Source organism: Scyliorhinus canicula, chromosome 18 (genome assembly GCF_902713615.1).
Source record: "Scyliorhinus canicula chromosome 18, sScyCan1.1, whole genome shotgun sequence".
Lineage (NCBI taxonomy): Eukaryota > Metazoa > Chordata > Chondrichthyes > Carcharhiniformes > Scyliorhinidae > Scyliorhinus > Scyliorhinus canicula.
Window position 1 is genome coordinate 106,138,399 of NC_052163.1, and position 13,383 is coordinate 106,151,781.

At 43.7% G+C, this 13,383-nt stretch overlaps 1 protein-coding gene across 2 annotated transcripts in view; it reads right to left on the reverse strand.

Annotated features, from left to right (window-relative positions):
• LOC119953728 (unconventional myosin-Va-like) overlaps positions 1-11,170 on the reverse strand; it is a 149,281-nt gene extending 138,111 nt beyond the window's left edge. For both annotated transcript variants that reach the window (XM_038778278.1, XM_038778277.1), the window contains exons 1-2: positions 10,960-11,170; positions 2,808-2,918 (exon numbers count right to left, since the gene is read on the reverse strand). In XM_038778278.1, the coding sequence (XP_038634206.1) occupies positions 2,808-2,918; positions 10,960-10,986 (138 nt within the window). In that variant the 5' untranslated portion in view covers positions 10,987-11,170. The remainder of the gene's footprint in view (positions 1-2,807; positions 2,919-10,959) is intronic.
• Positions 11,171-13,383: the final 2,213 nt, after the last annotated feature.

The following is a 13,383-nucleotide window of genomic DNA, read 5'->3' on the forward strand; positions in this document are numbered from 1 at the left end:
AAGGAACTGGATTTTGAACAAGGTAGTGCTCACTGAAGTTAAAGACAGACCTGATGAAGTTGACTCGCAAGAAGCCAGTTATATGAAGCAATCCTCAGGTTGCAAGTACAACCTGTGAAGCAGTTGTGTTTTATTGGTGCCTGGAGACCAGAGAGGTTGTGGGGAAGCATGAATGCACGTGGCAATAAAGACGGAGGAATACAGAAAGGAAGTTGGAAATCCTGGAAATGGATCTTTGCTAAAAACAGTCGAGAAAAAAACTGTTTCGAAGAAAATTCTAAGGCAGATCTGAGAGTGGTGTTTGGAAACATTTGTTTAATGACTATCTGGGGGTCATTGGAAGAAAAATCCACAGGAATTTGAATGGATGGTATTTGTCACTTGTTTCCAGAGTGGGACGTGTTTAACCAGAGTTAGCCAGTTGTTTTATAGGGACTGTATATTTACCAAGATATATTTTGTATGCATTATCCTTAAAATCTGCGTACACTTAAAGTGGGATTGAAAAAGTACATTTACCATAATCATAAAATGTTGTGTTGTTAAAAGCAAATTGGCATTCAGGTGACTTTGCCCATCCACGTTTTCTAAAAATGTTATTTGGGGGGGGGGGGGGGGGGGGGGGGGGGGGGGGGGGGAGAATGATTATCCTGACGTTCTCATCAGTGGACTCTTCAGTTGGCGGTGAACCCCTGCCACAGGTTTCCCGGCAGCATGATTCAAAGGGAAATCCCAATGGCAACGGAGGGACCAGACGAACCCACCACCTGCCACTGAGATAAATGCCACGGAGGGAGGGGGGCATGGAAAATCCCTTCTTTTGATGCAGCAGATACTGGAAGGGCTGATACAGGAGGAAAACAAAGTGAACTGTCATAGCAGAACAGGTCCTGCGATTATTGCGTCACAGCAGTGCCTTTTCACCATTATACTAGTGTTACACTTTCCTATACCGCAACATGCAAATCACACAACTAGTATCCAATGGCTAACCGGCTGTATCATTTGAAACTTAGTGACATCTGTCACAAATTTTACCTTTGAAAACAAAAATCAACACATAGGCCTGATCAATTGTAACCCATTTTAAAAGATTCGTTTTAAAAATACGTTTGTGTACCTTATGGAATTGGCTCAGCAAATTGTTTTACCTAATTTTGTAAACCAACTCTGAAATCATGCAGTAGGATCTATTTGAGAATTCAAATGTGCCCCAATGAAGTTCAACGTCACCAAGTTATTTACAGGGTAATTTACAATCATACTGAAAGAAATGATCTTGCAAATGAATCAATGACCGAAAGTATATATTTTATCACAGTCTAGATTTTTTTTTAAACCAATAAATTCGGACAGTATTAAGCACTGCTTATTATGTCCAGTTCGAATGTTTTTTGATGCTTAAAATGACAAAGAAATTGCTAGAGGAGTTGCTTTTGATAGCAGTATCAATACTCACCAATTCAAACATTTGGAATGAAAGTTCTGCATTGCACATTGAGACTTGAACACTGTAATGAATCCAAACTCCCACTAGAGGGCAGTGTTTACCACTAGAGGGCAGTGTTTAATGCAATGTCACTTTTTTAATACAAAAACATAACCAGGTAACAACGCTGCCACATAATACTTTAATCTTAAAAAAAAGGTAAATTTTCTCTTCTGACCAACACCACACACACATACATTAAAAGTTTAGCATAGAAGGCCATACCAATAGTCATTTATGGGTCAAATATCAACTTGTTCCAGACATTTGTGTAAAAATAAATACGCTTGTTGGACTGGTTACATGAATATATATCTGTAAACTAAAACCTTGCATATGGGACGCATTTAGATGCCTAAATCTTACTTCAGCTATCAAGCTTTCATAATGGAAAAGTCATGTTACAGTGGAAACTCAAATGTTTACATATCTGCGCAACCCAAAAACGGGCCAACATTTGATTGTAACATTTGGCTGTCACACAATGCTCAACTATTCAAACCCTAGGAAGAATCGAGTGCCGTTCTCCTCTACCCACCACCCAGTAACAAGATGCAGGTGCAGATGTTAACAGGAATTTACATAGTGCCTTTAGCATAATAAAATGTTCCCATGCACATCACATACAAAATTTGACACCAAGCCAAATAGAGTTATTGAAACAGGTGACCCAAAGCTGCATTGGAGGTCAGTTTTTAAGGAACATCTCAAAAGGGGAGGAAAGAGGGGGTTAGGAAGGAATCATTCCAAAATTCAGTCATTTAAAAAAAAAAATCTATGTACTTAACAACATGTTTAGATGTAACTCATTAAACCGTCTTGTATTTTAATAGCTTGATTTGAGCCTCCAACTCACCACAAGCGATCTTATATTTTATTTTGCGAATACAGTTTATTGTACAATGCCTTTGCTGGATTTCTGCTTGGTAGGAACAGGATGGAAGCAAAGATATGGAACGCCACATGGGATGGTTGGAACTGGTCCCAAGCACGGTACATTTATCAAAATTTGTAAGTGATTTAACTTTTTAAAGGCAGATGTAAAGCTACCACTTAAAATTACCAATGCAGTTAAATGAAATGTCATTATAATAAATGCACACCCAAGAGTTATGTTTTGGTGTTAAAGGGTTGCTATTTTAATAAATAGCAAAGATTTGAGAAAACCCATTTAGAAATAGGAATAATTAGACCAATTAGACATAACATATTCACTATCACAAACACCATTGGTAGAAAGAAAAAAAACAAAAATGTTGCAGTGGTTTTCTCAAACTTTTGAAGGAATTGAGGGATATCATACACTGCTTAAACTTACAGTTCCATCTTCCAGTTTGAGGTAAAGGATGTGGTCCTCTTTTTTGAAATCTTTTATTAGTTCAGCTGACTTCCACACCTCCTCGGTGTCAGGAATCCATATTTTGGTTGACTAAAAAATAGACAATGTCAAGAGTATAATTTTGGGGAAAAACTTTTGATCAGTGAGATCAATGCAATTTAAGTACATACTGTTTTGACGCAAAACCAATATTACTGTCATGACAATTTCATCAACCCATGCTATAAACAGCAGCAGCATGCACACACTATTGCATATAGATGCCAACATACAAATCAGAAGCTTACCAACAGCCTCAAAAATCCAACATTCTCAGTGCAGAACTCAGCTGTGGTTCAATGGTAGCATGCTCAACTCAGTCAGAAGCTTGGGGCAGCATGGTGTTGCAGCGGTTGGATCTACTGCCTATGGTGACGAGGACCCGGGTTCGATCCTGGCCCCGGGTCACTATCCGTGTTGAGTTTGCACATTCTCCCAGTGTCTCACTGGGTTTCACCGCCACAACACAAAGATGTGCAGGTTAGGTGGATTGACCGTGCTAAATTGCCCCTTAATTGAAAAAAAGTAATTGGGTACTCTTAATGGAAAAAAAACTCAGTCAGAAGCTGGTTGATTCGTGTGGCGCAGTGGTTAGCACTGCTGCCTCAGAGTTCCAGGGAGCCAAGTTCCTGTGTGGAGTTTGCACGTTCTCCTCATGTCTGCGTAGGTTTCCTCTGGGTGCTCCAGTTTCCTCCTACAGTCCAAAGTTGTGCAGGTTAGGTCGATTGGCCATGATAAATTACTCCCTAGTGTCCAAAAAGGTTAGGTGGAGTTACAGGGATAGGGTGGAGGCGTGGGCTTGGGCTCTTTCAAGGGGCCAGTGCAGACTTGATGGGCTGAATGGCCTGCACTGTTTATATGATTCCATTAAACCCCCCCAAAAATTGAGAAACAATTTATTAGTGAAGTACTGATCGAATGCTGCATCAGACACTAACCTTTCCTAGATCAACATAATTTACAGATGCCCAGGAAAAATTACTCTCAAAATACCATCCATTAAATTCCACTGCTTTATATGTAAAAAAGAAAGAGCTGATTAATACAGAGATAATAACATTATCGTGCCCGAATGGAAGCCAGAATATAATTATTTATGCACAAATGTTTGCCTTCCCAGTCAGATCAATTTTAGGCTCTAGGTTTTTACAAATTCTAGCTCAACTTTTACCTACATCTCCTCTCCCGATGCGTCATACTTGAACATTCCCAATGGGACTCTTTTTTTGGCAATGGATTCATTAGATTTTATTTTGCTTCATGGAATATGTTACCCATTATTTTGCAATGGTTTAACAATTTACCCAAAATTTTGTTGAATTTTCCGATTACAAAATAAACCTTCAAAAAAGATATGGGAAAACAATTTGGTATGATTATTAACTACTTCCACAATGTAACCAGAATGACACTTGGGAAGAGTTTATTGGTCACACGTCTGCTCAGACGATTTCAACCAAGGGTCCAAAACATTGACCCAAAAGGATTGCAAGGCTATCAGAATTATGCCCATTTGATCAGAGTGTTTCGTATGCTGCTGACATACAAGCTTGTGTTTTCTCCAGCCAACACTAATAATGTTTCCCAAATTTATGGCATTGTTTCCCTTGGACGGATGCCATCCTTTCAAAAGCCACATTTAGCAGATTCCAAGAACATGCCAGTATTTACATGGAGCCCTGCAAGGTAAAAATGAAAAAAAAAAGTAGAGTGCATCAGGAGTTCAAGTGAGAAGGAAAATGTGGTCCCTGTATTAAATTGAAAAAGGTGCTGCTACATGAATGAAAATGTTTGCCTTCACGCAGCACTTCTCCCCAAAAAGCTATCACACAAAACAGATTATGTTCAAGGACAATGATTACTGCAGTCATTTGCACAACAGAGCCCACAGGAATAAGATAACCAGTTAACCATTAACAGAGAAAAAAAAGGTTAAGTTGGAATATTGGTCCATGCAAATCCTCACAATGTCTATTCAACAGATGGCAGGCCTGTCACATCTCAATGTTGGCTCCTTCCAGCTATGCAGCATTCGTGTGTCGGTCTAGACTAGGTACAGTACTCCAGACCTGGAAGGAGGTTTGGCTTTAGAATCTCGGAGATTTCAACCACAATACTGAGCATATTTTTAAACATTCATTACTTTGAAGCCTTGTGTGGGAGTCTGGTGCAATTTTGGCAACTGCCACAAAGAACCAAGCTGGGTTGCCGTAGCAACAGAATCTCATCAGAGCAGCACAAGCGAACAGAAGAGAGGCTAAAGAGCAACGCTATTTTTGTATTTATTTAGGATTAACTTAGTGTACCACCTGCTTGCAATTTCTTTGTTAACCGTGCCAAGTATGTGCGACCTCTCCTTTCTTTCTAGATCTTTTTTTTTTTAAAAACACACTTGCAAAACTTTCAGGTCATCAACACAAAAATAGGATGGCAAAGGTGGCATCATCGGTGCAGCGCCAACATCTCATTGAATCACAGGCTTCAGATGCTGCTGTGGTGAGAATGGAATGGAAAACAAATGCCCAATTTTGATACGGTTTAGTCAAAGCATGAAACATCATTATTTCAATAACAGCACTATCCAAAAAGAAAATGGAAGTAGCTAATTTGCCATTTGCTGCTACACAACGTTGAGAAAAGGAATTTGACCCTTGTTGGGGGAGGGGGGGGGGGGGGGGGGGGGGGGGGCAAGTGTCAAATTTGGGCATAAATTGCACTAGTTCCATTACAGTTCAACTTCCCACAGAAACTCAAACTCTAGTCACTGCTCTGCGAATTAGCACAACTGGTAAATATAATTGAACACTAGCTTATCTCTTAACATATTAATTGCTTTTAATTACCTAGGTAAGTATTAATGCAGCAAAAAAAATGTTACCCCAAAATATTCTTCCGCCCCCCCCTGGATTGCCAGGCCGTTTTAGAGTCAACCATATTGGTGTGGGTCTTGAGTCACATGTAGGCCAGACCAGGTGAGGGGGATAGATTTCCTTCCCTAAAAAAAGGACTTTAAAAAAAACAGATGGGTTTTTACAACACGGTTATCATTTGATTTTTATTGAATTCAAATTTCACCACCCGAACCTGGGTCCTCAGGAGAATTACCCTGGGTTCGTGGATTACTAATCCAGCAACAATGCCATTCATGGGGATTTTCACAGTAACTTCATTGCAATGTTGATGCAAGCCTATTTGTGACACTAATAAAGATTATTATTATGCCACTGTCTTATACTTAATAATATCTACACCACTGAAGCGGTCTTTAAAACCCAATATAAAACCACTTCATTGGTTTAATTCTTGCAGAGTGAATTTAATAATATGCCTTTTTTTTTAAAAAAAGGTGCCTGTGCGTCCAAGAAAATAAGGTCGATGTGAAGATCTTTCATGGACAGCTGCAGTCAATGAAGGCTCACCATGCCCATTATTTCAAAACGAGTGTATGTCAGTTTTGCAAACCAGCTTCAGGCAAAACTCTAAACGGACAAAGATTGTGGAAATTCACTTCATGCTTTGTTTAACTGATGTTTAAAACTCCCCGATCATTTGCACTGGATCAGCCAGTTCCCCGAGATTTCCCTGATAAAATTCAACAAAACTCCACCAGTCAGCCTTAGATGAGAGCCTACACTTTGCTGCAAATAATTTTGCCTGGGAGCTCATTTTAAAAGGAAGTAATTTTGGTAGCGAGGACACAGGCGTGATCAAACCTGGCTAAAAAGACCGTAACTTATACTTCTTTTTGAAATAAAATGTGGGGGAACAGAACAGTTTTGACAAAAATTTGATAATACAATGCGCCTTTACTTCCCCCCCCTTAGCTTAACAATTACACACAGGTTTTAAGATTCACACGGATTACCAAGTACATCTCAAGTATGATGCGACCATCAATTCACTCAAAAGACATGGGTAGAAGCAAACCAAGGTTTTAATCAGCTTAGAACAGAGCCTGCCTGCGACTAGTCCAATACTGTGGACCGCCTACAGGTCAACTGCTCTTTAGAACATAGAACAGTACAGCACAGAACAGGCCCTTCGGCCCTCGATGTTGTGCCGAGCAATGATCACCCTACTTAAACCCACGTAACCCGTATATCCGTAACCCAACAATCCCCCCATTAACCTTACACTACGGGCAATTTAGCATGGCCAATCCACCTAACCCGCACATCTTTGGACTGTGGGAGGAAACCGGAGCACCCGGAGGAAACCCACGCACACACGGGGAGGACGTGCAGACTCCACACAGACAGTGACCCAGCCAGGAATCGAACCTGGGACGCTGGAGCTGTGAAGCATTGATGCTAACCACCATGCTACCGTGAGGCCCCCCTCAGGGGAGGAGCCATGGGCGGAGTCCGTACATGCCCCAACATATCCCCCTGTGGGTGAAGCCACACAATGGCCCATAGGTGGAGCCCGCAAGGTCAACAACACAACATAGCTGTAACACAATGGCAGAACATGATACTAATAAACTGGTGAATTACTAGTACTATACATTCACCATAAAGTACAATGGTCCCATTACATAAAGTCCCTTTTCAACACACCTATGGGCAAATACACTCTCCACTCTAAAACCCCAGTGAATGCCTCCTCAGATCCGACCCCCCCCCCCCCCCCCCCCCCCCCCCCCCCTCCGCAAGATGATTGTCACATGTCATATCATCTGAATGTTTCGAAACTCCATTCCCAAAAACACACTTTAAAATAATCTCATAAGTATGCTTCTCCCCTAATGGTTGGCATTTGGAAATCCAGACCAGGGGCTCGATTCAGCCAAATGGGAACAAAGGTCCACCGCGAGCGAATTTAGCCACATGTTTCCCAGTGCTCACAGTGCATCTCGCGTTGTACAAGGAGCCACTGCGGGGAACGCACAGCCGAGGACGCACATAGCCCCGGTATGTACACTGGGGAGTTCCACTCATCTGAACTCCCTAGTGTAGTGAGCGATCAGGACGCCATTTTCTAGACCCCCGAAGCGATCCCCTAACTCCCCCCAGCCCGAGCGCACTATAGGAGGGTCCCTGCCCCCACCCTCAACACCCATGCGGAGCACACCCACCCGATTGCAAGCACACTAAAGGTGCCAGCCTGCCACCACCAAGGTACCATCCTGCCCAAAGGGCATGCAGCTGGGGGCCTCCGATCCCCTCGGGGAACAGCCATCAGTGCCATTCCGTCTGGTCCCCATTTGTGGGGCCAGTGCTGAACGGCGCGTGCCGGAGTATCCGAGGCGAAAGGGATGAATCTCAAAGCCTGAGGTACCTCGGGAACTGCACATTAGAGAGGCTCATGGTCTTGCTCCAATATGCAAATTTGCCAAAAAGTGATCCCGCCCATCGTGGGCAAGATTTACATCGCAACATTTTGCGAGATTGTATCTTGCGTGGATTTGCCAGCCAGGTAGATCCGGAAATGGTGTCTTCCGGTTTTTACCGACTATGCTGCGCCACAGCAAGTTGCTTTTTCGACACAGCATGGCCACTGGCATCCCGCCCCAGGTTTTCCAAATGACACTTTTAAACAAAGCTTCCTCTCCACTTTTAACAAATCCGGTTCAGGATTTTACACCAACCCCTTTTTTTTTGCCTTGACTGCTATGCAAACTGCTCACAATTGCTTTAACTCAACTTCCATATTAATTTGATATTAAGATATCAAACATTTCATCTACCTCTGAAGTCTGCTGTCCCATTTTAAGTCTATTACTGCAATTGTTGTCTTAAAACTCAGAACACTTTGTTTACTCTTCCTTGAACAATACCTTGGTCTCTGTTCACTCCACTTTTTTCTGTCCCAATCCTTGGTTATCCGGTCTGTAACTTGTAAACTTGTACTTTAGGAACTTGTACTTTAGGAAGCCTGGCTATTTGCAGCTCCTGCTTTGTCCAGTCTTTTGGCAGAGTTGAGAGGTGTTCATGCTCCACTACCCCAGGTCCCATCTCCAATTACCAATAAATGAGCTAAATTTGAAGTTAAAAGCTTCTCTACCTTTCCAGGATCCAGTTATTAAGCAACGTCCACCTACTTATGCCTTTTATTTATTCTTCATTTCTAGCCATAATAGAAACAATTGGAACTTAACCCACACATACAAATATCTTTGTCCAGCATAGATCTCATTATTGGTTTTACCCTTAGGCACAAATTAAATTAAAGTCACTTAAAACTATTCCATTGTTTACAAATACAATATCTGAAAACTACCTTTGTTTTTCTAACATATGCACAGAATCCCCAGTGCAGAAGGAGGCCATCAGTCCGCCCCAGCCCCCTGACACATTATGGAGTCAGATACTTACAGCCAACTCAACAGTAAGATCATACATCTGCATGCACTATCCCACAGTTACCATAGAATTTACAGTGCAGAAGGAGGCCATTTGGCCCATCGAGTCTGCACTGGCCCTTGGAAAGAGCACCCTACTTAAGCCTCACACTTCCACCCTATCCCTGTAACCCAGCAATCCCACCTAACCTTTGTTTTTTTGGGTGATTTAGCATGGTCAATCCACCTAACTGCACATCTTTGGACTGTGGGAGGAAACCCACGCAAAAACAGGGAGAATGTGCAGACTCCGCACAGACAGTGACCCAAGCCAGGAATCGAACCTGGGACCCTGGTGCTGTGAAGTAACCATGCTAACCACTGTGCTACCCATAGAATCCACAAATTCCACACCCATACTAGGCAACTACTGCAAACAGAATGACACATGTCGGTCACACTTCTGCATTCAGTCACTTTGAATAGCAATCCAAAAGTTCACTGGGAACATCGTCCTCATGGAGGACTTCACTTACGTGCTGGGCCAGCATAGCAGATAAAAAAGGAACCACTCAACAAGCAGTTAGCGAAACTATCTTTGAAAAGTAATACTCCTTCTCCCAGCAAACATGTGACTGAAACACACATGGGATCTCCATTAGATCAAAACAAGTGGCTTTGGTCTTTGCATAGACAGAGTACCAGATATCCTAAATGGACACCATTTTAATTAACCCATTCAGCATAGCAACCCATCCATTTGCCATGAGAAGCACCAACCCCAACCAACATGTCCACCAGGAAGGCAGGCCCCAGAACCAAAATTGTCTCAAACCCGGTCTAGTGTAGCCCCACACCCAACATCACCACCACCACCCCATACACATTGTTAATATCACTCACCATACCTTTACACCCAAATACATCATGACTTCAGGCAGTTATAGAACATAGAACAGTACAGCACAGAACAGGCCCTTCGGCCCTCAATGTTGTGCCGAGCCATGATCACCCTACTCAAACCCACGTATCCACCCTATACCCGTAACCCAACAAACCCCCCCCCCCCCCCCCCCCTCCCCCCTCCCCCCCCTCCCCCCTCCCCCCTCTTTTAACCTTACATTTATTAGGCCACTACGGGCAATTTAGCATGGCCAATCCACCTAACCCGCACATCTTTGGACTGTGGGAGGAAACCGGAGCACCCGGAGGAAACCCACGCACACAGGGGGAGGACGTGCAGACTCCACACAGACAGTGACCCAGCTGGGAATCGAACCTGGGACCCTGGAGCTGTGAAGCATTTATGCTAACCACCATGCTACCCTGCTGCCCCAATTCTACATGAATTACCTTTATTCATACAATGGTTTCAAAAAGTATGTAAAGTCCACCTTTTCATTACAATTAGCCTTGTACGGGATACATGTTAAAGGTGTTGTATCAATACAGGTTTCTGTTGTGCATATTGAACACTTGATGTGATATTTCACTTGGGCGGTGTCAGTTTTTACTTCGGTCAGTTTTTACTTCGATACATTTTTCACCCTTTCCTAAACTTAAAATAAATTTTGTTCCATAAATGTGAACTGAAAAATCGAGTTGTGGCAATAAGAAAATCCAAACATTGAAATGGTTTGTTTAAATTATAACGCCTGGCATGGGTTTTTTTTTGTAACTATAGATAAACATCATCTCTCCCGTCTTTTGGAAATAAAACTTTCTGAAGCAGGGACACAAATCTCCCAATGTCCGAAAGCACTTGATAAACTGATCAGTTTTTAAGCAAAGCTTTTTGGCTGGTCGTACCTTGGTGTAAAGTTCAACCACAGCCATTTCGTCCAGACAGAGACGATCCGCTCCTTCCGTTACGCACTGGCCGGGCGGGTTGAGAGGGTGTTAAAGAATTTTCCACACCTGCCGTTGGCCGGTCGGCGCTGCCCCGCGTCCCGCCAAACACTGCGCGTGACCGCAAGCACCTGGAAGGAAGGAGCCTCAACTCAATCAGATCACAACAGCCTCCTTCTCACTGGCTGAGGAGGGCCAGAGTAAGAAGCACAACGTTAGACACGTTCCCCCACAGCCAAGTCAATAAAGAATGCACTTAATCATTAAGTCCAACTTTAACTCTCATCAGTTCCAGAATAAATTGTAAACTTGTCATTAACAGGCCCAGGGAGCGGGTGCCTGGAAAGGGAGCATGCAATGTCCATGGGCACCGTCACGGCCTTCTGTGCCCAGTGGGCACCTCAGGGGCTGGAGTGCTTTATCGACCCTCTTAATCGCACTTTGATTTTATGTTTGTTAAGTTTCTATTGATCTTTGCAGTGCCCCATCAGGAGCAGCCCCGTTTGATTTGTGCCTAAGTTTGTTTCTTTCTCTATAATTATTTGACCTCAGAAGAGTCCAGAGTAAAATTGAACAACCCAGGAAGCGGGTGACCAAGGGGGTCATCTGACCCGACTGTCTGCCCTTCTACCACGGCTACATTAGTGGCCGGAGGTCCCTGGAGAGGGAGCACCTGGTAGCCCCTTTGATCCCTTCTGTGCCCAGTGGGCACCATGGTACTGGGTGACCCTCTTAATCACGTTTTGATTTGACGTCTTAAGTTTCATTTGTGATTTGTTTTTTTGTTTAAGGCAGTATCCCTTTAAGGGGCTGCCCTTTCAATTAGTCCCTCAGTTTATTGGGTTTAATTTAATTGGCGTTCTGTTTTACCCCAAAACAGGAGTAAAAATGAACAAGTTTAAGGGCGAGAAAGGGTTGCTGGACAAATTTCATACATTAACCTGGCTCTTGCAATGAATTTAAAGACTTTCTTGTTTCAACAAAAATATTTGGGTGAGTGGTGGATTGGAGAATAGCTAGAGTGATTCACCAACAGTGTTAAATGCAGGGCAGCACGGTTGCACAGTGGTTAGCATTGCTGCCTCACAGCACCGGGGTCCCAGATTCAATCCCGGCTCTGGGTCACTGTCCGTGTGGAATTTGCACATTCTCCCCGTGTTTGCATGGGTTTCGCCCCCCCACAACCCAAAGATGTGCAGGTTAGGTGGATTGGCCATGCTAAATTTCCTCTTAATTGGAAAAAATGAATTGGGTACTCTAAATTTATTTTTTTTTAAATAGTGTTAAATGCAAGCATAGAGGAGTGCATCATCATCATGGAGTCTGAACAAAATTGAGGCCAACCAGTATCGAGAGATATAGAAGGTGGTTGTTGGAGTCTGTTACAGCAGCCAGTGTCTAGGAGAAACCCAATTATCTTTAGGTGCTTTATTAGCCCTCCCTTTGTCACAAGCTCAAGAGTGGGTTTGTTTGTTTTCGATTCTGCAATGTACAACTTCATTCACACCTCCAGTCTATAGCAGGCTTGGTCTCACTAATGGCATATGCCACATATGTGCCAGCCAGGCAATGACCAACATCAACAAAATACCCAGCCACCCATCCCTATTGGGAGAAGAGTGAGTGAAATCCCGGAGCACCAGTCCAGGGAAGACACTAACTTCTTGACACTACTGTCACCTGCACACTCCACTATCACAGAGACTATCATCTCAATGGAGCATTTTAGTGAGGTGGCTCCTGGGTCACCTTCTGGTGCGCACTTCAGATATGTTGCAGCACATCAGGTGGAGGTAGGGACATAGGGACTCCCGGGGGAGCGAGCGATCCCAGGAAACAGTTGTGGTCCGGACAGGTATTGCGCTTCTGAAAAGTATGATTCCATCACCTATAGGGATGCAGACTCAGAGCCAGGATTTACAGGAGTGAGGTATCACCGACTTTCTAGTACCTGAAGGTACATCTGGAGGAGTCCAACTGCCTTCAGATGTAGGAGAAGGTGCCAACACTGGGGTATCCAGGCCAATGCTGAAAGGGTGGCATCCGCAGTGGAAGCCTTGGGGCAAGAAATCAGAGCCATGGGTCAAGGCGTCCAAGGCTTGGGGAAATCTGTGGGGTCGATGGCTGAGGCACAGGACAGGGTAGCCCAGTCACAGGCAGACATGTGCCGGGCCCCAGAGCTTGGCCCAGTCACAAATGGTCATGATTGAGGGCAACAACAGCATTGGCCAGGTGCTGACTGACCTTGGCCAGTCACAGAGGGACATGGCATAGTCTCTGAGGGACATTTCACAGTTCCAGAGGGACATGACTGAGGCAGTGAGGGACATGACTGAGGCAGTGAGGGACATGTCCCAGTCTCAGTGCTCCATGGCTAAGGGCATC